The 25,764-nt window shown below is 47.3% G+C and overlaps 1 protein-coding gene across 2 annotated transcripts in view; it reads right to left on the minus strand.

Moving 5' to 3' along the window:
- LOC141174663 (serine/threonine-protein kinase Nek11-like) overlaps positions 1 to 18,828 on the minus strand; it is a 490,513-nt gene extending 471,685 nt beyond the window's left edge. For both annotated transcript variants that reach the window (XM_073659587.1, XM_073659586.1), the window contains exons 1-2: positions 18,742 to 18,828; positions 3,523 to 3,680 (exon numbers count right to left, since the gene is read on the minus strand). In XM_073659587.1, the coding sequence (XP_073515688.1) occupies positions 3,523 to 3,680 (158 nt within the window). In that variant the 5' untranslated portion in view covers positions 18,742 to 18,828. The remainder of the gene's footprint in view (positions 1 to 3,522; positions 3,681 to 18,741) is intronic.
- Between the last annotated feature and the right edge of the window lie 6,936 nt (positions 18,829 to 25,764).

Below are 25,764 nucleotides of genomic sequence, written 5' to 3' on the forward strand. Positions count from 1 at the left end.
TATGTACACAGTGACTGCACCAGTAGAATAGTGAGTGCAGCTCTGGGATATAATACAGGATGTAACTTAGGATCAGTAATGTAATGTATGTACACAGTGACTGCACCAGTAGAATAGTGAGTGCAGCTCTGGGATATAATACAGGATGTAACTTAGGATCAGTAATGTAATGTATGTACACAGTGACTGCACCAGCAGAATAGTGAGTGCAGCTCTGGAGTATAATACAGGATGTAACTCAGGATCAGTACAGGATCAGTAATGTAATGTATGTACACAGTGACTGCACAAGCAGAATAGTGAGTGCAGCTCTGGAGTATAATACAGGATGTAACTCAGAATCAGTACAGGATAAGTAATGTAATGTATGTACACAGTGACTGCACCAGCAGAATAGTGAGTGCAGCTCTGGAGTATAATACAGGATGTAACTCAGGATCAGTAATGTAATGTATGTACACAGTGACTGAACCAGCAGAATAGTGAGTGCAGCTCTGGAGTATAATACATGATGTAACTCGGGATCAGTACAGGATAAGTAGTGTAAGGTATGTACACAGTGACGGCACCAGCAGAATAGTGAGTGCAGCTCTGGAGTATAATATAGGATGTAACTCAGGATCAGTGATATAATGCATGTACACAGTGACTGCACCAGCAGAATAGTGAGTGCAGCTCTGGAGTATAATACATGATGTAACTCCGGATCACTACAGGATAAGTAATGTAATGTATGTACGCAGTGACTGCACCAGCAGAATAGTGAGTGCAGCACTGGAGTATAATACAGGATGTAACTCAGGATCAGTACAGGATCAGTAATGTAATGTATGTACACAGTGACTGCACCAGCAGAATAGTGAGTGCAGCTCTGGAGTATAATACAGGATATAACTCCGGATCAGTACAGGATCAGTAATGTAATGTATGTACACAGTGGCTGCACCAGCAGAATAGTGAGTGCAGCTCTGGAGTATAATACAGGATGTAACTCAGGATAAGTAATGTAATGTATGTACGCAGTGACTGCACCAGCAGAATAGTGAGTGCAGCTCTGGAGTATAATACAGGATGTAACTCAGGATCAGTACAGAATCAGCAATGTAATGTATGTACACAGTGACTGCACCAGCAGAATAGTGAGTGCGGCTCTGGAGTATAATACAGGATGTAACTCAGGATCAGTACAGAATCAGTAATGTAATGTATGCACACAGTGACTGCACCAGCAGAATAGTGAGTGCAGCTCTGGGGTATAATACAGGATGTAACTCAGGATCAGTACAGGATAAGTAATGTAATGTATGTACACAGTGACTGCACCAGTAGAATAGTGAGTGCAGCTCTGGAGTATAATACAGGATGTAACTCAGGATCAGTACAGGATCAGTAATGTAATGTATGTACACAGTGACTGCACCAGCAGAATAGTGAGTGCAGCTCTGGAGTATAATACAGGATGTAACTCAGGATCAGTACAGGATCAGTAATGTAATGTACACAGTGACTGCACCAGCAGAATAGTGAGTGCAGTTCTGGAGTATAATACAGGATGTAACTCAGAATCAGTACAGGATCAGTAATGTAATGTATGAACACAGTGACTGCACCAGCAGAATAGTGAGCGCAGCTCTGGAGTATAATAAAGGATGTAACTCAGGATCAGTAATGTAATGTATGAACACAGTGACTGCACCAGCAGAAGAGTGAGTGCAGCTCTGGAGTATAATACAGGATGTAACTCAGGATCAGTACAGGATCAGTAATGTAATGTATGTACACAGTGACTGCACCAGCAGAATAGTGAGTGCAGCTCTGGAGTATAATACAGGATGTAACTCAGGATCAGTACAGGATCAGTAATGTAATGTACACAGTGACTGCACCAGCAGAATAGTGAGTGCAGTTCTGGAGTATAATACAGGATGTAACTCAGAATCAGTACAGGATCAGTAATGTAATGTATGAACACAGTGACTGCACCAGCAGAATAGTGAGCGCAGCTCTGGAGTATAATAAAGGATGTAACTCAGGATCAGTAATGTAATGTATGTACACAGTGACTGCACCAGTAGAATAGTGAGTGCAGCTCTGGAGTATAATACAGGAGGTAACTCAGGATCAGTACAGAATCAGTAATGTAATGTATGTACACAGTGACTGCACCAGCAGAATAGTGAGTGCAGCTCTGGAGTATAATACAGGATGTAACTCAGGATCAGTACAGGATCAGTAATGTAATGTACACAGTGACTGCACCAGCAGAATAGTGAGTGCAGTTCTGGAGTATAATACAGGATGTAACTCAGAATCAGTACAGGATCAGTAATGTAATGTATGAACACAGTGACTGCACCAGCAGAATAGTGAGCGCAGCTCTGGAGTATAATAAAGGATGTAACTCAGGATCAGTAATGTAATGTATGTACACAGTGACTGCACCAGTAGAATAGTGAGTGCAGCTCTGGAGTATAATACAGGAGGTAACTCAGGATCAGTACAGAATCAGTAATGTAATGTATGTACACAGTGACTGCACCAGCAGAATAGTGAGTGCAGCTCTGGAGTATAATACAGGATGTAACTCAGGATCAGTACAGAATCAGTAATGTAATGTATGAACACAGTGACTGCACTAGCAGAATAGTGAGTGCAGCTCTGGAGTATAATACAGGATGTAACTCAGGATCAGTAATGTAATGTATGTACACAGTGACTGCACTAGTAGAATAGTGAGTGCAGCTCTGGGATATAATACAGGATGTAACATAGGATCAGTAATGTAATGTATGTACACAGTGACTGCACCAGCAGAATAGTGAGTGCAGCTCTGGAGTATAATACAGGTTGTAACTCAGGATCAGTACAGGATCAGTAATGTAATGTATGTACACAGTGACTGCACCAGCAGAATAGTGAGTGCAGCTCTGGGGTATAATACAGGATGTAACTCAGGATCAGCACAGGATCAGTAATGTAATGTATGTACACAGTGACTGCACCAGCAGAATAGTGAGTGCAGCTCTGGAGTATAATACAGGATGTAACTCAGGATCAGTACAGGATCAGTAATGTAATGTATGTACACAGTGACTGCACAAGCAGAATAGTGAGTGCAGCTCTGGAGTATAATACAGGATGTAACTCAGGATCAGTAATGTAATGTATGTACACAGTGACTGCACCAGCAGAATAGTGAGTGCAGCTCTGGAGTATAATACAGGATGTAACTCAGAATCAGTACAGGATAAGTAATGTAATGTATGTACACAGTGACTGCACCAGCAGAATAGTGAGTGCAGCTCTGGAGTATAATACAGGATGTAACTCAGGATCAGTAATGTAATGTATGTACACAGTGACTGCACCAGCAGAATAGTGAGTGCAGCTCTGGAGTATAATACAGGATGTAACTCAGGATCAGTACAGAATGTAAATATGAATAAAAGTAATAGACTTGTTCCCAATGTACTACAATCCTGGTTGCTGACCGTTTTTCTTAATTCTATGTACTGTACTTACTGAGATTCTTCCTCTTTTAAATCAGTTACCAAGTATGTAGTAGCAAAGGATCCACTACCCAGCTTCTGGTGTACAGTATATCGCTTCATTATATGAGATCCAGGAGAAAATCCACTTTGCAACATTGTTGCCCTTCCTTTGTCTACAGTTAAATCCATCTGTGAAATATAACACAAGGACACTATAAGTGCTGGTCAATGACTGGAGCAGAGATGGACATCTCACATCTCAAGGTGCTTTTGTGCTACTTAGAATTAGAAATGTCGATCTGTTGGAATTTCCAATACAGACTCCAGATAGATCACCAGGGGGTCACTAATACAGGATGGAGAACTGGAACCACACCAAAGCAGCAGTGTACCCCATAACATGGGGGACTCATAACAGACCCCTGTGAAAGTGCCAGAGCAGTCACAGTGCACAACACAGTGCCAGTGAAAGGCTGATTTCATATAACATCCCCATTAGTGATGGCAGGCACTGAAGAGGTTTTTTGTTGTTGTTATTCTGCAGGATTTATCTAAATGCTTATGCAGGAATTTCAACAAAGTCTGCTTTTTTATTCTTAAGGATGCTAATGGCATATTATCAGCAGAATCGTCCGAAATCTAATGTCTATGGGGGTCTCACAATTCTTCCTCGACAGATGATGTCAATACAATTTTGGATGACCAATTATTTTGCTCTCTGGAAGATGTCACTGCCATAGGAGTGTATCAACGGCTCTCTCCACCGGCACACTTGGCTGGACTTAACGTTCTTGTGTATGGGAAAGTCGAGGGAGATAATTGTCGGCTGTACGTTCTGTGGAACCATTGTTTGACCAACAGCTATCCATCAAGTATGGGGGGTTTTAAGATGCATTTACACTGCCCGATTATCGGGAACAAGTGTTTTGCTCGTTCATCAAGTGATATGATTTTTAGGCTTATTTAAAAATTATTGTTCTCGGCAGCACATTGTCTTGTGTCAGCAGGATATGTTGTCATGAATGTGCCGCATTCTGCTGGGACCTGTGGTACATCTGAGATTATAAGATTGCAGCGATTAGGTGAGCATAGGTCCTCTTTAAATCTAAATGGCCATTCATGAGTAACCGGTTTCTTGTGGCGTGGTAAAGGTTTAGAGTTCCTTGTGGTCTATTGGCTGTGCTGCTTTTTGGAACCACACCCTTCCATTATATAAACCTGTGTCTGGCTTCCCTCCATGTGAGCAATAGAATTTTCATTCTGTTCCTGGCTTCATTGGAGAAAGTGTCCTTGAGAGTTGCTCTTGTCGTCTTGAGATTGTTGCATGCGGTTTGTTGTGAATACCACTACCTTCCCCTTTTGGCGTTCTTTGTGTGGCTTTTCTGCCTCTTTACTGTGCACCCATTTTCCCTTTGTATTTTATCCTGTGTGTCTGTCGTTTGAGTGAGCCTTGGTTTCCCCCTGTCTGTCCAGCCGGTGTTACCCTTTCACCCCTGCTCCTTTACTACTTGGGGGGAGGGTGAGAGCAGCGTATGATTTCTTAGGGGCACAAAGGGGTACGAGACCCAGGCATCTCCACCTTCAGGGGTAATCCTGTGGTTAGGGATAGACTAGGGCTCCTGTAGATTAAGGGACAGTTTAGGGTCTCTCTTCCCCGGCTTTCCTATGGTCACAGCGTGACACATGTGCTGCCGAGAACAATGAAAGTCTACGCACACCACAGAACGATTAATTATCAATTACAGCACAGATGGCCTGTCTAAAGAGGTTATTAAACAAGCAGATATGTAACCAATCAGTGGTTGCTTAAGACCATCATTGGCGACCATCATTGGCTATTATAAACCCAACCAAACTCTCCTCTCTGTATAGGGGAGAAGACGGGTGTTTGGCCAACGGATGGGACCTCCTTAAAGCGTTGACCATAACGTACATAATGACCTATCCTTAGGCCATCAATATCAGATCAGTGGGATCTGACACCTGGTATCAGCTGTTTGCAGCCCCCGCTATGGGCAAATGTACAGAATGCACAAAGCCGGCACCGCACAGCTGCGTACAATCTAGTGGTCGTTCTCAGGTGCTGCAGCTCAGACCCCATTCACTTCAGCAATTAAACAATGTATCATTGAAAGTTGCATGACCTTCCTGCTGAGCAGTTAATACTTAAGAAGTGCTCACATTGGAGTTTACAAAGTGAAGATATATATATATTTTTTCTTTTTCCAGTCTTCCACATTCCCAGTGTGACAAATAAAAGAAGACTTAAGTAATGCCTTCATTCTGCGGAGTCTCACACACCTGCTCAATGCCGCTCTTCACTTTCATAATTTACAGGGAGCAGGGGCAGATATGGTTAGTAATTGCACACAGAGAACCCAGCTGGGCCCCCGTGTCTGAGGACGATAAGGGCAGGAAAGCAGTGTGGCTCTATCCGGCTCTTTATGAGACTGTCAAGCTGTGAGACAGCTTTTATCAAAGACTAAACATGCGCCAGATTAAATCTGACTGGCTGCTAATCGGGGGGCGGGAGGGAAGCAGAAAATATCATGGTCCAAGTGATGCTGGTCAGAGTCATTGCATACTAGTCCTATAAGCCCAGCTGCATCATATCATCATCCGTCCATTACTTGCGGATTATGTTGGCGCTATATAAATAAAGATTATTATTATTTTCATTTTTGTGCAAAGCCTAAAGGTACTTCTGAGTTAAAAAAAAAAAAAAATAGGCAGTGAATAGAGGGGCATCTGTCATTTAAGACCCTCATCTGTTAGATGGACTGGAAAGACTCTACAAAGAACGTGTCTCGTCCATAAATTGCCTGTTGATTTCAATAGGGAGTGTGTAATGCTTCATTTCTCCTGTGGTGGCGCTGTTGGGAAATTGAACACTTGCTGCGCTGACAGTTCCTCCCACACAATACACCTGATCTTGATCAGCTGATCACTGTGTGACCTTTCTAACTAATATTCTTTGGTAAAGTAGATAATTCCTTAAACTGAAAAAAGAAAGGAATTGTTTGGTTTTTTTCCTCCCCTTCTTCTAAGAGCCGTAACTTTTTTATTTTTTCATCCACATAGCCATATAAGGGTTTGTTTTTTGCAAGACGAGTTGTTCTTTTGAATGACACCGTTCATTTTATCGTGTGATGTACTGGAAAGTGTTAAAAAAAAATTCCAAGTGAGTGAGGCCGTACTGGGCCCTGCCATAGAAGGGAGGCCGACATGACAGGGTTGGGGCAAGAAATTCAGTGTAAATTGGGTTGAGGGTTACGGATAGGGTTAATTTAGTAGGAGAGGCTATGGGGCTTATCAGCGGGGGGAGGAGGGACAATAGGCGTGGGTATAACAGGGAAGGGATACATAAGGGATTATCCAGGAAGTGAGCAGCCATCTTGGGGACATCCTGAAAGAGAAGAGGAATCTCCCACCCACCCTACCCTTCTGTAAGGGTAAATGTTTATGTGGCACCCCAGGGGTCTGGTTGCCACAGTAATAGAAATATTACGTCTGAGAGCAAGTGGGAGGTTTCTCTGGTCAGGAGCCCTAAGCATGCAACACTGCCCGCCAAGACCTGGGAGGGGAGGAATCTGCCCTTATAAACTGGGTCTGGGGCGGGATTAGGTCAGTTAGAGCTTGGAGAGGGAAAGATACAGCAGGAGCTCTGTAGGAACAGGAGCTGAAGACCAGGGGCTGGAGCTGAGCAGAGCTCGCCCTGGCTGAGGACACTACAACCGGACACCGGAGTCCGAGGCTGTGGGGACTGATATACACCCAGCAGCAGAAACCAGCCGGCAGGGGATTCCAGGTCCTCTGGCCATAGAAGCCCGGAGGCTCAGTCACAAGGAAGGGACCAGCGCCGCCATCCAGGAGCGGAGGCTAACAGAAGGCCCCAAGTCACCAGCCATACGGGTGAGCACCACACGGTATACTCAGTGACGTGGGCTACTTGTAACCGCTTACAGCAAGGTAGCCAGGAAAGAGTGCAGATAGACGGGGAGGCCTACAACTCCGCCTGGCCAGGGGAGATCCTGCTTGCTCACAGACTGACCAGGCCTCTACTGCTAACCAGTACTCCCGGGAGGGTCTGCTTTATACCATCAGTAAAGACCCTGAACTGCACTACACGTCTCTGTGTTTCATCGCCGCACCAGCACCATTAGTACTGGGACGCTCACACCATCACTCCCATCATCCATACTAGCTGCCCTGAGGCAATACTTCTCCCATGGGGAGTTATCCCATACTTGGCTGCGCTTACAACATCAGCCTCAGCGGTCTGCAGCGCAGCTGCGGTCCCCACTGACCGCAATCCACGGGTGGCGTAGTCGGACATTTGTTATTACACTAAGACTGCCACTGGTTTGACCACCCTGAGCCACGGACCGGGTCGCCGCCACACTGAGACTACCACCTCCAGCATCCCACCAGAGACCCGGTTCCGGGTTCCCCACGTGGCCCAGGGGGCGAGTCAACTTTGGCGTAGTCGGCAGGATTTCGTGCCCGCAACCACCGGGTACTGCATGCCTGAAAAAGACTTTTGTACTTACCTGTGGCGAAGTTTCCCGCCGTCCGGAGTCGTTTCCCGCCATCGGACGCCATCTTGGGTCATTTCCCGCCATCTTCTGCCGTCTTCCCGCCATCCGCAGCCGCTTCCCGCCATCGGACGCCATCTTTTGGATGCCGCACGGGAAGAAGAGGGACGTGGACGCCGAAAGCGCGCGAGAGCCGAAGCTCCGCCCCACGCACCGACGCTGCGCAAGGTCCTGGAAGGGAGGAAGAGCGACGCTGACGTCATCGGAGAGCGACGCCAGGTCCTCTACCCAGATGATTGACTGCGGAGCCGCGGCCTACGGAAGAAGAGCATCGCAAGGTAGGCCACGGTCCACTAGGGGGGTAGAAGGATGTCGGATACCGAGGGGAGCTCCACTGCCACACCGGCCGCCAGCGCAACCGCTGCAGCGGTCATGCCATTCACCATGCCCTATATCCCGGGGGCAACCTGGCTACCCCAGTACTCAGGGGAGTCACATACCCTAAGTGACTTTAGGGAAAGATTGGATAGCCTCTTCCAGGTATACCCCCTCACGGAAGAGCAAAAAGTAAGCATCCTGGTGGCCCAGTTAATCGGGGCAGCCCAAAGGGAGGTAAAGTCCTGGTCACCTGGGAAGAAGAGGACTGTCAGAGAAATACTAGCCCGGCTGAAAGACACATTTGATACCCGAACCTCAGCCGAAATAAAACTCAGATTTTACGGGTGCAAACAACGGGCACATGAAAGTATAAGAGACTAGGCTCTAAACCTACAAGAGGCCCTGAGAGCCATTAAGCAGGCAGACCCTGACAGCGTGGGAAATGAAGACAAGCTGTTGACAAACAATTTATTGAGGGTCTACTGTGCAATGCCCACCAAACCCAGTTGCGGGCAATGGCCTTACAGGACCCTGACCTGGACTTTGCATAGTTCAAGGACAGAGACATCCGGTTGCTCCGTGAACCGGCACCAGGTGGCGCTGTGACCCACAAGCGCCCTGCTATCATTTATCACCAGGACGCGGCGCCCTTGTCTGCAGGGCCTGTGGGAGCTGATGCACAGGCTTTGAACAATAACCCGGCTACAGACCTGCACCATCAGGTCCAAGAGCTGACTAAGAGCGTTGCCGCGCTAACCAGAACTGTGCAGTCTTTACAGGTCTCTTCTCCAGGAAAGATCCAGCTGGCATCCGGACCGGAGGACGTCCCGTGGCGCCGACTGAGGAGGACCCCACCGGCCAGAGGAAGACCCAGCGACAGATACAACGAGGACGGACGACCCATCTGCCGCCGCTGCAATCAACCCGGACATATGGCAAGGTACTGTCATTTAAACGGGCACAACCTGGGGTAGAGGGCCAACCCCCAGGCATAAGATCATCAGGCCCATCGAGCTGGCGTGACAAATACGTAGGGGGACGTCCGGTCTTGCCTGTGGTACTGGATGGCATTCCTATGAGTGCCCTACTAGACACTGGGTCATAGGTGACTACCATCCCGTACGTGCTCTTCAAGCGGTACTGGAATGACTCGGACATAACCCGCTACCCAGATGACGACCTGAGCATTATCGCCAGCAATGGTCAGCCCGTGCCACAGATAGGATTTAAAGAGGTGACCATCAAGGTCGGTAAGGTTGAACTGCCGGCACAAGGACTGATCATTGTGGACATTGACCGTCGCGAGAGTCACCCAAAAATAACCCTAGGTACTAACGTAATCGAAAACTGTCTTGCAGAGGTGATTCTTATTTTGCAACAGGTTGCCAAGAACGCCAGTTCCAGCCAGCAGCGTGTCCTCCAAAAAGAGATCCGGGCACTGATGAAATGGCAACAGGTGGAACTATCTGGTGGTGAGATTGGTAGCGTGAGAATGTGTGACCCGTTCCCTATTGCCATACCCCCGAAAAGTGAGATGATGATTTGGTGCCGGGCAGCTATTGGTCTAAGAGGTAGAGACTACCAAGCAATGGTAGAACCCGTCTACTCAGACAGTAGGCCCACCATTTTGACAGCACGGGGGGTAGTCGATGTACGCCATGGGAGGGTGCCCGTCCGCATCATAAATATCGGGGAGAGAGAAGTATACCTGCCCCGGTATGCCACGCTAGCCAAATTGTTCACCATCAACCAGAACTCTGTACAGGCCGTGGAACCCTTGCCTCCATCTCAACCAGAGGAAGGTAACGGCTCTAAGAAACCAATGGAGGACTGGTGTCAGCAACTGCATTTGGGTACTGACTCCACTCCCTCACACCAAAACCAGGGAGTCTATCGGGTGGTTCAAGAGTACGAGAGAGTGTTTAGTAAACACCCGCTAGACTTCGGGCGAGTAAAGGGGGTAGAACATCACATCCCCACGGGAGACCATCCTCCCATAAAGGAGAGATACCGACCCGTACCCCCTGCACACTATCAGCACGCCAAGGGGATGTTAAAGGACATGAAGGAGGCTGGGGTAATTAGGGACAGCTGTAGCCCCTGGGCAGCTCCACTAGTCTTAGTGAAAAAGAAAGGCAACACCATGAGAATGTGTGTAGACTACAGGAAGGTCAACCGTATCACACAAAGATGCGTACCCGTTACCAAGGATAGAAGAGTCCTTAGCTGCATTAAAATCTGATAACTTCTTCTCTACTTTGGACCTCACTAGCGGGTACTGGCAGGTTCCTGTAGCAGAGGCGGACCGGGAGAAGACCGCATTCACCACCCCGATGGGTCTCAGCGAATTTAACTGTATGCCGTTCGGGCTCTGCAACGCACCAGGAACCTTCCAACGGTTGATGGAATGCTGTCTGGGACACCGGAATTTCGAGACGGTCCTGTTATACCTGGACGATGTCTTTGTTTATTCCAAGACTTACGAGGACCACCTGAAACACCTGGCAGAAGTGTTTGACGCCCTGGAAAGCTACGGCCTAAAGGTGAAACCCTCCAAGTGTCACCTCCTGAAACCAAAGGTGCAATACCTGGGACACGTGGTGGGTGCTGACGGAGTGGCTCCCGACCCCAATAAGATCACCGTGATTAAAGACTGGCCAAGACCCTCCAGCATAAAGGAAGTGCGGCAGTTCCTCGGGTTGGTAGGCTACTACCGAAGATTCATTCCCGGTTTCACCAAAATGGCAGCCCCTATGCAGGACCTCCTGATAGGTCAATCTCGGAAAGCCAAAAACCAGAAGCCGCCCTTCAGGTGGGAAAAGCTGGAAGAGGAGTCCTTCTGCCAGCTGAAGATGGCCCTCACGGGGGATGAAATCCTGGCATATCCTGACTACAGCCAGCCCTTTATCCTCCACACGGACGCAAGCAACATCGGGCTAGGAGCCGTACTGTCCCAGATCCAGCAGGGGAAAGAACGGGTAATCGCTTACGCCAGCCGAAAGCTACGGCCCACGGAGAGGAACCCTGAGAATTATAGCTCATTCAAGCTGGAGTTCCTAGCAGTGGTGTGGGCAGTGACCGAACATTTCAAGCATTACCTTGCCTCTTCCAAGTTCACCATGTACACGGATAACAACCCGTTGACACACCTGGACACTGCAAGGCTCGGTGCCCTGGAGCAGAGATGGATGGCCCGCCTGTCCAACTATGAATTCACCATCAAATACCGGGCGGGACGCTCAAATGCCAACGCGGATGCCCTGTCTAGAATGCCAAACTTACCGGACGTAGGGGAAGATCCAGAAGATCTGGAAGAAGTCAAGCTCCCTGCGTTCCACCGTCATGGGATTACCCTGTATTCCCACCGTGTGAAGGACAGGCGCTCTGTGACGTTCAATCCCTTGCCCCACTACAGCTGGGCGGAAACGCAAGACAGTGATCCCGCAGTCCGTCTGGTGAAGGAAATGCTGACACAGGCCGATGCCAGTCTTGACCCAGACGCTCCGGAGGAGACCAAGCAACTGTGGAAGGAGAAAAGTAAACTGTTCCTCTACAGGGAGAAGCTGTGCCGAAGAACGGTTAACTCTCGAACACATGAGTTGACCTGGCAGGTAGTGGTCCCAAGACGAGACGCGGCTATGGTTCTGGAGGCATACCACAACGGAGCAGGACAATTTGGATGGAAGAAGCTGGAGTACTTGTTGCGTGAACGGTTCTACTGGGTAGGCATGAGAGGAGCCATCGAGAGGTGGTGCAGAGACTGTGGCCCATGCAACCTAAGAAGAAAGGACCGTGCCAGCCAGAAGACTCCCCTGCAGCCCATCATCACCAGACAGCCACTGGAACTGGTAGCCCTGGACCATGTGAAACTGGCTCCGAGCAGATCTGGGTATGTCTACGCCCTCACAATCGTAGATCACTACTCCCGGTTCCTGGTGGTGGTTCCCGTCAAGAACTTAACGGCTCAAACAGCAGCTAGAGCCTTCCAGCAGCACTTCTGCCGTCCACAAGGGTACACGGAGCAAGTGTTGACAGACCAAGGACCAGCCTTCGAAGCAGAGGTCTTCCAGGAGCTCTGCAACCTGTATGGCTGCAAGAAGATAAGAACAAAGTCCTATCACCTGCAGACCAACGGACTCTGCGAAAAGATGAACCAGGTGGTGATAGATCTGCTAAAAACATTGCCCCTGGAAGAACGCAGTCTGTGGCCTGAGAAACTGCCCGATCTGGTGGACCTGTACAACCACATCCCGGTAGGTTCCACCAACTGTACCCCGGCTTACCTAATGAGAGCAAGACCTGGTAAGCTGCCTATTAACCTGGATATGGGAGTCCTGACACCTGAGGACACCTCGCCAGAGGCAGACTGGGATACAGAACGGCAGCAGCAGTACCGGAAAGTACAGGAGAGCGTCGAGCGAAGTCTCTGTCAATCAAGAGAAAGGCAGGAGAGGACTTATAACCAACATGCTCCCGCTGTTCCCCTGGTACCTGGAGAGCAGGTCTTGAAAAGAAAAAGGCGGCTCCATAAGTTGGACGACCAGTGAGAAAAGGACCCGTACACCGTACTGCCCTCAAGCCACAATAATCCAAATGTGTACGTCATCAGCAAGGATGGAGGAGAGACCACAGCCACTGTCTCCAGAGACCACCTGAAAAAGTGGCCCGAGAAGTTGCAAAGCACGGATGAAGATCAGGAAGACCCTCAACCCGTAGAGGAAAAGGAGGAAATGATCAGCACCGTACTCGGAGACTTTCCCCGGTCCTGGACACAAGTAAACAACGCTATCGTGGTGCCCGTCCTCACCTTTCTCCAGCCAGCCTCTCAAGTTCCTACAGAAGATCAGGTAGAGCTGGAAGAGCAGCCGGCCCAGGAGGCAGAAGAATCCATACCAGCAGACCAGGAGAATCAACCCTCTGCTAGTAGTGAGCCTGCCGTGCCCCTAGTGAGCCAAAGAGTTCGCAGACAGCTGCCCATCCTACATGCTACATGCCCTACACCCTGTAGTGCAGAACCAGTTAGTGAGCTCCGTAGGTCCACTAGAGTCACTAGAGGTCAGATGCCCGCTCGCTGGAAAATATAAAGTAATGCGCTGTAAATTTACCTGTTTATTGAGAAATGTTGATGGTTTTTGTTGTTGCCTGTTATTAATTATGTTTCTCAGTTACCCTGCAGATTTATTTGGACTAACAGGTTATGGACGCTGGATAACCGGAACAGTTTTGTAGATAGTTGCACATTGTGCCTCTTGCGAAGACGGCCGCGGAAGAGAAAACCTGTCTGGCGTGGCCTCCTTGCGGCCCAAAGTAGCTAGCTTCAGCCTTGCAGCCACGCCCAAGGCCAACGCAAGGGGTTTGCTTTGGATAGGTCCCCTACTTCGCTTAAAACTTCACCTTGGGTGATATGGACACCCGGTTGCGGACACGCCGTGACCTTTAAAGAACTAAAGCTTCTTGTAAATATGTTATTGTATTATCGTTTATACCCTTGTATTTATGTTTCTTTAAAAATGTGTTTAGTCCCGGAGTACTAAAATTTACTAGGGGGGAATGTGGCACCCCAGGGGTCTGGTTGCCACAGTAATAGAAATATTATGTCTGAGAGCAAGTGGGAGGTTTCTCTGGTCAGGAGCCCTAAGCATGCAACACTGCCCGCCCAGACCTGGGAGGGGAGGAATCTGCCCTTATAAACTGGGTCTGGGGCGGGATTAGGTCAGTTAGAGCTTGGAGAGGGAAAGATACAGCAGGAGCTCTGTAGGAACAGGAGCTGAAGACCAGGGGCTGGAGCTGAGCAGAGCTCGCCCTGGCTGAGGATACTACAACCGGACACCGGAGTCCGAGGCTGTGGGGACTGATATACACCCAGCAGCAGAAACCAGCCGGCAGGGGATTCCAGGTCCTCTGGCCATAGAAGCCCGGAGGCTCAGTCACAAGGAAGGGACCAGCGCCGCCATCCAGGAGCGGAGGCTAACAGAAGGCCCCAAGTCACCAGCCATACGGGTGAGCACCACACGGTATACTCAGGGACGTGGGCTACTTGTAACCGCTTACAGCAAGGTAGCCAGGAAAGAGTGCAGATAGACGGGGAGGCCTACAACTCCGCCTGGCCAGGGGAGATCCTGCTTGCTCACAGACTGACCAGGCCTCTACTGCTAACCAGTACTCCCGGGAGGGTCTGCTTTATACCATCAGTAAAGACCCTGAACTGCACCACACGTCTCTGTGTTTCATCGCCGCACCAGCACCATTAGTACTGGGATGCTCACACCATCACTCCCATCATCCATACTAGCTGCCCTGAGGCAATACTTCTCCCGTGGGGAGTTATCCCATACTTGGCTGCGCTTACAACATCAGCCTCAGCGGTCTGCAGCGCAGCGGCGGTCCCCACTGACCGCAATCCACAGGTGGCGTAGTCGGACATTTGTTATTACACTAAGACTGCCACTGGTTTGACCACCCTGAGCCACGGACTGGGTCGCCGCCACACTGAGACTACCACCCCCAGCATCCCACCAGAGGCCCGGTTCCGGGTTCCCCACGCGGCCCAGGGGGCGAGTCATTTATATGCATTAAAAAAAAAAAAGAGGGGTACTCGTAAGCCATTATTTATTTGCGTATTATGTTACAAAGCTTAATTAAGTATATTATTGTTGCAGCAGTGTGGCAAAAGGAGGGGAGTGTCCTCGAAGTTGGTGGACGTGGTTAGTGGCGGATCGGTGGGCCCCCCAAGTGGAATCTTGTAAGTGGCGGCAGTTAGTGGAACCCCTGTGTTTAAGGGGGTGGAAGGGCTCGTTGGTGGTGGTCCACGTTAAGAATGCCAGGTTGGCGCTTAACGGCTAGAGGTAAAATATTCAGCCTGAGCAGTTGGTTATTTGCATACTGCCTGTCACGGGTTAAGGGCTTCGAGGACCATCCACCTAGTTTAAATTGTTATACTTGTTGTAATGTTATAATAAAGGCTGCTGTGGCCATTAAAATCCACCCTGGTGTTGAGTGTTTATTAAGGAGAAGAGTATGTTTAGATGGGGGGTTAACACGCATGACTCGCCTATACCCTTTGTCATGGCGAAATAGCAAGTAAAGCACAATTCTGCAATTGTTTTCTCTTTTTTTATTTCCAGCATTTATTTTACAGTAAAAATTACCTGCCAATATGATCCTCCAGGTCAGTACGATTACAGAGATAAAAACATGCATTGTTTGGTTTTTGTTTTATATAAGTGGAGAAAAAAAATTCAGAAATTTGTAAAAAAAAATTGCTTGCTTTGCTATTTTCCAAGAGCTGTAATGTTTTACATTTTCGTGATATGGAGCTGTGTCAGGGCTTGTTTTTTGCGCCCAGAGACAATGTTTTTATTGATACCATTTTGGGGTACATGCAATGTTTTAATCGCTTCTTATTACATTTTTTGTTGTTGTAGTGGAAAAAAAAAACTTAATTTGAGTGTTTAGATTTGTTTTCTCATTATGCCGTTTACCGATCGGATTAATTTATTTTATATCTTGATATATCGCACTTTTACGAATGTAGCAATACCAAACGTGTATTTTTTTATTTCTTAATTTTTAAGGGGGGGGTGATTTGAACTTCTATATTTTATTTCATATTTTTCTGAACTTTATTTTTACTTTTCACTGTATTTGTTTGTCCCCTTAGGGAACTCGTCTGATTGCTTGTGCTATATATTGTAATGCCACAGCATTGCTGAATATAGCAAAAATCACGGTCTCCTATATACACCAGCAACAAGCTGGCTTTTACAGGAGTGTGACTTCTCTTCTCGGAAGCCCCTGTTTACCCTGGGAGATGGGGGACTCGGAGTCAGGTCCTATGATGTAGAGATGGGGTGCAGCCGTGGCCCGGACCCGCTCCGTGCCCAGGGCCGTCACATTAGAAAGGATGGTATGGGCTTATCCGGGTTGAGTGGCTGGTTACAACTACGCCACCTGTGGCACCTGGTAAAGGCTATCAGCGCTGCTGCAGTCCGCTGAGGCCTGGTGTTATGGCAGCCGGCGATGTTACTACTCCCCACAGGCGGAGCAGGGCCTCAGGGCAGAGAGACCGGATGGGGGGGGTTGTAGTCTAGAAAGTCTGCGTGGTGCGGTGTAGCGCAGAATAAAGAGTCCGGAGGCCATAGGGGTGAACTTCCAAGGCTTTACTCACATGAGAGATGGCGGAAGGAAGGCGACTCCCTGCTCCTCGCGGAGTTCTGCGGTCACCAGTGACGGGGGTCTGACAACCTCCGAGTAAGTCCAGCGTTCAATCAGGACCCCGCACCAGAGTGTTCCTGAACTACAGACCATATCCTTTCCTGTCTGTGTGTAGATATGCCGGGTCTCCCTCTGAACTCCTCTCAGAAAAAGGGTACGGGTGGCAGCTCCGCTCCTTCCGTTACCCGGTGGGATCCTCAGGGCCTACCGGACTTTCCCGACCAGGATGTGGAGTAGCAAGGTCGGGTGTCGGGGGCCGGTACCCCTCTTGCAGCCGGACTCCCTCTGAATATATCAGGTTGGCGAGGACAGGTGGCGTATACCGCTCCGTCTGCATCCTCCCTGGAATCCATTTGCGGTGGAGCTACACTCCTAAGCTCCGGGCCTTCTTAGTCGTGGTCCTTGACCGGGTTGAGACATTCCTTGTCTACAACCTGCCCCTCGTTCCAAGGCCGGGGTACGAGGGCTGTGTCTCCATCCGATGCGGGCCCACACAGGATCCACGTTCAGGGTGGGAGATCACAGTAATTGACAGTTCAAAGACAGTCAAAGACAGTCAAAGACCCAAAACCAAAGATGGCTTTTTATTAAATATGAAATTTACAGTGTCACTAAAATGTGAGTCCTCCACCCTCGCCCACTAAATGGTTTCCCTAACTCTTGGTTCCCCAGTCTCCCTGTAACCAGGAGGGCAGCACCTAGTGCATTCTAGCCACCTCTGGTGGAGAAATGTGGTGTTGGATGTGGAGGTGGAGTCCTGATCATCACACTGTTCTTACCTCAGAGGAGGAACACTACACTCCATTAGAGAAGTGCAGCATCCCTGTGGCGGTCGAACCCTCAGGGGCGCCACAGGAGTACCGTCATGACAGGCACAGGGGTCTTCAGCAGACCCCTGGCCATCATAGTAACCCATCGGCTCTCCGTGACCACGTCGTAGACGCTACGATGGGCGCAGAGAACAGCGCACCCCCTACGGCTCCGGTTCACCCGCGGCTGTTAGAAGCAGATGATGGTTGTTTAAGTCAGCCATCATCTGCCAGCAAAGATGAAGGCTTGGCTTACGTGGCAGAGCCTAGATGCAAGTGTTCAATTTCCCTGGAGTGCCACCACAGGTGAAATAAAGCATTACACATTGCTCATTGAAAACAGAGGACTATTGTGCTTAATGTCTGACAAAAAGACATCAAAAATAGCAAACCCTATAGCCCCAATTTGAGGATGCATAGAAATAAGTATAAAACTGAAAATAAATTCTAGCGTTTCAATGAACAAAGGAAAATAGTTATATAATACAATTTCAATGTTGAGGAGTGTAAAACCAAGAAGGAAAAGTTGTGGAATTGTGGAAATCACAGGATGGGTAGACATGTTAGGGATTTGGAAATAATGATAAAATGGCAACACAATTTTCAAATCATCTTAATTTATTCAGCATGGAGTATGAGCACCACGTGTAGAAATCCCCGCACTTACAGCATCAGCTGCTATCAATGAGGTTATTAATGGTTGTCTGTTCTCCACGCTGAATGCACTCAGGAAAATGATCAAGATCTGCTGCTGGCAGCTTCCTTTGCAAATGGCAACCAATGATGTTCCAATGTGGGGTGGCATAATGTACTGTAGTCTTCATTCCAGTTATTTGGTGATGGAATCAGTGGTGGGACCATTTCGCCAAAGTGTCCCAGTTTTTCAACACAGGAATGCTAGGCTGCATGTTGCTGGTGCTACTGTGAGCAACCGGCATGGCCTAAACGTGCTACCATGGGCTGCAGTGTCTCCAGACTTGTCTCCCATCCTGCACATCCGTACCTTTATTGGTTGGCAGTTACAAATGAGCTGCCAGCAGTGGATCTTGATGATTCCTCAGACAATCATTAATAACCTCATTGATGGCTGAAGAGGCTGTAAGTGTGGGAATTTCCGCACGTGGTGCTCATACTCCATACTGGACAAATCGAGATGTTTTGAAAACTTTGCTTCAATTTTTTCATCCTTTGCAGATCATTCACCTGTCTATCCATCCTGCGATTTCTATAATTCCACCACGTTTCATTCTTGGCGTTGCAATCTAAATATTGAGACATTACAATATTAAATGCATTATATAAGCAATCACTCACCTGTTACTGCAGAGCATCTGGTATAAACCCGGAGCAGGTGACTACAGCAGACATTACTGGCAGGTTAGGAAGAGTCCATATATTGCCTCAAATGGGGTGGAGAATGGATCAAAAATACCTTTACCAAGCAATAAACCAACTAAAAGAAGAACAATGCTAACAATTCAGAATGAGGTAACAGTATAGCATGGAACATGGCCAATAATAAGGAGCAAACAGTGTCTACTGTGATCTCCTACATGCTCATTAGGGTTAACCACCCCGGCTTAACATCATAGTACGCTCCAGGTGAGTGGCTGGCTTGGTCACAGTTGTCCCTGGATACTGGTGGTGAGAGATATATATTTTATTACTTCCTCCAAGTGACTGAGCAATTTTACTTTACCACGACAAAGGACATTGATCATTTTCATTATTAGCTTTTTGTGCGTCCGGAGATTAATTGTAGGATACATTGCAACATAATTTTATTGTTTTGCTCTTCCTCTGTTGATATTCCTGGAAAATCAAAGCTTTATAGTTACAAAGGTTGGAAAAAAAGACATTGAGCCATCAAACCCAACCTTATTTGGATCAATTGTCCAAAATTCTAATTTAATAATTATCATTTATATATATTATTATATAATTTAAATACTAAAAATAATAATATCAATTCTTATTGCCGTTAGACAAGCATCTAGAATCTTGGCAAAATCTGCTAATGCTACTTCATGGGGTAGAGCATTTCATAATGTTACTACTGTAACTGTAGAGAATCCTTCCCTATATTGGTGTCTACACCCAGCCAAACCATATCTCACACTTTGCACTGACTAGGGGCAGTACCCTGAAACACAGTGTCTGCAAATTGAGATTTTGGCTATTATCTTAAGTCATGTGACAAGGCTCATTAGAGATTGCTACTTCCTATAGGTGGCACCAGAGTTCTAGTTCTCTTCCTCTCTGAAGAGACAATTTGCATATTTCCCAAAGGAGCATTGCAGCTTAAAAATCTCCTCACTTTGACATGCTTAACATGTCACTCTCTGCAGGGAGAAACGTTACACCCTGGATACCGGTCAGAAGCCGCTCACCTAGCCAAACCATATCTCACACTTTGCACTGACGAGGGGCAGTACCCCGAAACACAGTGTCTGCAAATTGAGATTTTGGCTATTATCCTAAGTCATGTGACAAGGCTCGTTAGAGAGTCGATATTGACTTTTAGGATTGCTACTTACTATAGGTGGCGCCAGAGTTCTAGTTCTCTTCCTCTCTGAAGAGACAATTTGCATATGAATATTTGGTGCGGTTTTGATGCTGCAGTGTTTCTACACCTATTAGGTTCATTGCGTTTTTGAGTGTTTTTTGCGCTCTCGTAATCATATGTATGCGATTTGCACACTTGTGATCACGTGCCGACTAGTCACATCCGGCTTCTCTCAATTCACTTCTAATGAAAAGTTGAATGGAACATGTCTAGTCGGCACATGCCTGCAGTATGCAATTCACATGCATGGGCCACATGACCACGCGCATGTACTAGAAACACCGGGAAATCGTGACAGATGGCGCACTGCTTACTGTCAAGATTCCGCAGTTACATAGTGTCCCAAGCCTGGACAACCCCTTTAACTGTCTGCCATGTATTAATTGTTGATGATTGTTGGATAGTCAACTAGATAGTCTGATGTCAATGGCAATAGAGATTGAAGAAATGATATGTACACTTAAAGGGATTTTCCATATTTGGGAAATCTTTCAGCAAGCAGTGCAGTTTGTCGAATACTATGGGCTCACTCACACGAGCATATAATACTGCCAAGTGCTATATGATGTTTTATCTCATAGGACTTGGCCCAATGTTATTCTATGGGGCAATGCAGATATGCAATTTTTTTCTCATGCCGATTCCGCAATTTGCATCATGAGCACCCATTCAAGTCTATGGCTGCATGTGAAACAATGTTATTTGAGTGCAGTCCAGCAAAATTAAGTTCTCCATCCTCTCAGCACATGTGCTCTGATTTTGTCATGCGAGAGAATAGGATCACACCAAGATGACACTCGGATTAAACTCTGACATAACTTAAGCATACTTAAGTTGCTTAAGTTATGTACTTAAGCATAACTTCTTCCTGTTCGGGTACCAATTCTCCCTATAGAGGAGGGGCACTGCGATGGGCGCGGCCTGCGCCCCGTCATACCCAAACCTCTTTCTCGGATACTGGGAGAGGGAGGTCTTCAGTGGCGGGGCTCCGGCCGCTGCCCATGTGCAGTGCTGGCTCCGCTATATTGATGACATTCTTATTATTTGGGATGGATCGGTCCCCGAGCTGGAGGAGTTTATCTCTTTCCTGAATGTGAATGACTACAACATCAACCTCACTTATAAACATCATTTGCAAAGCATTGACTTCTTGGACATCAAGATTTCCATTCATGAGGATGGTGGGGTGGGCACAACCATACTCAGGAAGGAGCCCTCGATCAAATCTCTCCTGCACGCCTCATCCGCACACACAAGATCTACAATTAGCGCAGTACCCACAGGACAATTTTTACGCCTTAGACGCATTTGCTCTGATGATGTGAATTTTAATGTGTGTGCGGTGGACATGCGGGAGAGATTTGTCTCGAGAGGCTACAGCAATCGTAGCATTAAGATGGGTTACCAGAGGGCGAAGCGAGCCTCCAGACAAGAGTTGCTTGTATCTAAGCCACCTCCAGGACCTATAAGCCGACCCGTGGTGAGATTTATATCCACATTTAACAATCAGTGGCACGCTATCAGGGGCATCCTTAACAGGCACTGGCAGGTCCTAAAAACTGACCCAAGCCTCCGGGAGTTTTTACCTGATCGTCCTCTTATGACTGCGAGGAGGGGCAGGAGCCTCAGAGATACTCTGGTGCACAGTCATTATGTGCGCCAGAGTGTTCTGCCCTTTAATATCGGTAACCCCAAATGGGGCTGCTACCTTTGTGGATCCTTCCTCTCTTGCAAAAATATAGTCAGGACTAAAACATTTCACAATGCGGATGGCACGAGAGTTTTATATCAGGCAATGCATTTCCTGGAGCAGTGTCGGGGTCATTTATCATGCTACCTGTGGACGTGGGCTCATCTATCGGGGGCTCAAGTCTAGGGAATTGAGGAGACGCGTCAGGAAGCATGTGTTGGATATTCTGGGGGCCGGGGAGGTGGAGGACATATCATCACTTCGGACCCTGCCAAGACATTTTAAGCAATATCATCATTGCTATCCCAAGAGTCTGCAGGTCTGCGGCATTGATCAGGTCCATTTGGGCCTAAGAGGAGGTGATGCAAAGAAGGCATTGGCCAAATTAGAATGCCGTTGGATCTATAGACTGGGAACTATGTCACCAGCGGGCCTGAATGAACGATTGAGTTTCTCCCCCTTCCTCTAACCATGTGGCGGTCACCTGATCCTTCCACACCTCCTCTTCTCTGGACGTGGGTACCCTCTGAGTATGACCCATATCTTTGGATATATGATTATCTATAGGACTTACCTATCAGGTTAAGTGTAGTTGTTTGACTTCTCGTTATGATCGCCCATTGCATGACCTCTATAAATGCCCTACCTGGATGTTTATGACCTCCCGGTGACCCCTCCCGTACATACTGTTTTAAGTATCATTTATCAAAATTTGATAGATTTCTCTCTGTGTTTCTGCCCCATATCCCTCCTTTCAGTTTGTCTTTTATTAAGGGTGTGTTTGTTATTTTTTATCCCTGTTTTAGCTCACCTATTCCCCCGGCCTCTTTCTATATTTGGACCTCTATTAATAGTTGTAGGAGAACCTGACTGCTTTTTGGTTGACAACCTAGTTGGATTTGAATGGAACCCTTCTCCTTTAAGGAAAACAAGCGGACATGGACCCCTATTCATATTATGGACATTCATTGTAATGTGACCTGCTGTGCATCATATGTGTGTGCATTGTGAGCGGAGTGACACTGTCACATTATGAATATAATTTGCCTGCCCCTTTGTTGTGGAGTAGTTCTTTTTTTGCTCCATACCTATTCTCTACATGTCCATGACTGGTATCTATGGGATGACCCTGTTCACATGCGCTGGATGCCGCGGTCATGTGACCGTGACGCGGTCTCGGATGGGAGGCGTCCCAGAACATGTGATGTCATTGGGGGGAGTTCCCCTCTTCCTGGACGCCACCTGAGACCGCGCCGCTGTCACCAATGTCCGCTGCTGTGCGGTGCCATTGGTCAGTATCCACTTGCGCTCTATGGGGCTTATATATATAAGAGGCCCTGTATCCACACACACCCCACCTCTGCCCCCTGAGGAAGTACTGAAACACGTGTCGGGGCTTCCCCTGGCACTGCTGGTTATCCTTTTACCTTCACTAAGTATGTCTTATTTATCCTTATCCATGTGATACTTGTATTTTCTATGTGCTGCAAGATATTTTTGATGACTGTCTATATTTGACCTGATACAGGTTGTATGATTTATGTTAATATAACTTTTCCTGCACACTCTTGTTGTGATCAATGGATTGTATGGGTTGGACTATGTGACCTATTATAGGTCCAGTGTAAATTTGATACCAGCTGTGTCTCCATCTACCCTCTGTTGCCTCATATGCCCATGTTATGTCTGTTTACACCCCGTCATTTATACGTATGTGTCTTTTTAAATATTCAATAAAGTATTCACCTTTTTTAGTCAACATATGGTGTTCTAACTATGCTTTATTCTGGGGTTTTTTAAACGCTTATGGTCCCTCTTTTGCTTACCTAAACTCTGACAAAGTTTGAGCCGAGTGTCTGTTATACGCATGCCGCCTAAGTTCAGATAGCGGCGAAACTGGTTACATGAATTCGTTGGAATCCTGGGGGAACCGTTACTCAGGGCGACGATAGGCTGCAGTTTCTTTCAGGCACAGGATAGATTAAATTGCTGACCAAACACATCTGACAAGAGTCCTCATAAACGGTAGAACAGTAACATTTAATGAGGCACGGCCAGTGCAGTGCAAATGTCTCTTTGAGCAACAGGCTCCAGTAATAACAGTACCGTCTCCTTTGCAACACAGCAGTACACAGACTATTATCCTGTAGCACAGTACAACACAGTTTTGATGCATACACAACCACAGGCTTTTCCTTCACAAGGACTCAATTGTACACAGCATTGTTTATCCTGCATGGTGATGGAGGGGGGGAGGGTGTGATGAGGGAGATTATCTCTATGACAGGCTTCCTTCCAGTCCTTATCTTCCTGGCCAATAATAGTCCACACTATTACCTTTGTTTAGCTCCCCTCCTGACCTGAATTCTGTAAGATACACATCATAAGTCACCTTTCTCTTCCCCAGACAGTAAACAAGTTCCCCACAATCCCCCTGAGGCTCTGCTAAAACACTCGCCTTCTCCTGTGACTGTGTTAACCCCTCTAGTTGCTGGATGCTTCTGGAGCACAACACTTCCTGTCTCCTGTGCTTGTGTTACTCCTAATAGTTGCTGAATGCTTTTAAAGCAACAGCACTACTTCTGCATCTCACACTCTGCAACAGCACTACTTCTGCATGTCACAATGGGGATCAGGGGAGCCATGCCTTACCAGAATGGGCATCAGGGGGGCCATGCATTACAACAGCAACAGCACTACTTCTGCATGTCACATGTCATTACCATTATCTGCCCGATTTTCTTGCATGAGAGAATATACGGCCGTCTGACCGCAGCCTAAAAGTGCATAATATACACTTTGTTAGGATTCAGCTCTGCTAACCTGTTTGATATGTCATCAAGTGACTGCAAGAAAGCAATTATTGGCAGTGACAAGATGATGGCCCCAACAGTGTGAATCCTAACAGTGTGTACCAGTGGTGTAACTTGAAGCTTGTGGGCCCTGGTGCAAAATCTCCAACAAGGCCACTAATGAGTCTAATAGTATTGATCTTCTGGGCCAAAGGGACCATTTGGGCTCCAAATGTCTCCAGGTCCTGGAGGCAACTGCAATTCCTGCACCCCTTGTGTGTACAGTACAAACTGTTAGTATTCAGCAAGCTGCACTGCTTGCCAAAAGTTCACCCTGTTTTAGAGACCGTTAATATACAGAGACAGATTACAAAGTTATGCAAAGTCTCAAGCATCTGGCATTAGCTCAGGAAATATTATACACTTTTCCCCAGACACAATAGCATGACATAAATAGGGCAGGCTTTGCCGGGCATACCTGGTACTAGGTTTCACTATTATTAGATGCCAGTTTGCACTTCCGTCTTTCATTTCTTGTGGGTAAAGTTTCCTGTTTCTTAGTTTTCCGAATCTTATGATGCCTGAATTAAGGTGTGTGGAGCGCCTCGGGCAAAACGTGTGACATTGACAACATGGGCGCTGGGCTCTAATTTGCGCTGCAGTTGAACCACTTAAAGGTCATAATGAGAACATAACTGTACAAACAGTGAGGAAACGTTGTCTTTTTCCACTAGATCTGGTATTCTATCAGGTGACATCCTTCTCGTGTGGTTACTGAAGCTCGTGGACCGTTACACCATATCCTGCCCTTTGAGATATCACCGCACATTAGATAGGGGCCCCCCCAGTCATTCACATTTCAAAATATTTTGCACTTATTTGAAGTTCTTATCACGCTAGTACTACCTGGCTGTCAAAGACGTAACTAAAGGTTTACAAACCAGTTCAGGTGGCCATTCTGACTAAGGTTGCCACCTAGCCCTGCCGGCATAAACATCGGGAGGCCTGTGCCAATCCACTTTTTGCTTTTAAACCTGTCTGTGTTTCTATTTTTGTATAGTCAGATTACTTCCTATGGATTGGGTATCCTTCGTCTTGCCAAGATGCCAAGTTCTAGGCACATTCGTAATGTTCAATGTGGTGGAGTTGGTTCCTGGAGAACCACAGACCATCACATTTAACAGACGCCATTGCGCACACTGTTTGCCACACAGCCCAAGACTTAAGTCTGGAGGATAATGAATAAGTAACTTTTAGGCATCTACTCAGTGGGAAGTCAGTAGGCATGT

This window comes from Phyllobates terribilis, unplaced genomic scaffold (assembly GCF_046119375.1).
Source record: "Phyllobates terribilis strain yellow unplaced genomic scaffold, ASM4611937v1 Scaffold_13__5_contigs__length_258822181, whole genome shotgun sequence".
In the NCBI taxonomy this organism is placed as follows: domain Eukaryota; kingdom Metazoa; phylum Chordata; class Amphibia; order Anura; family Dendrobatidae; genus Phyllobates; species Phyllobates terribilis.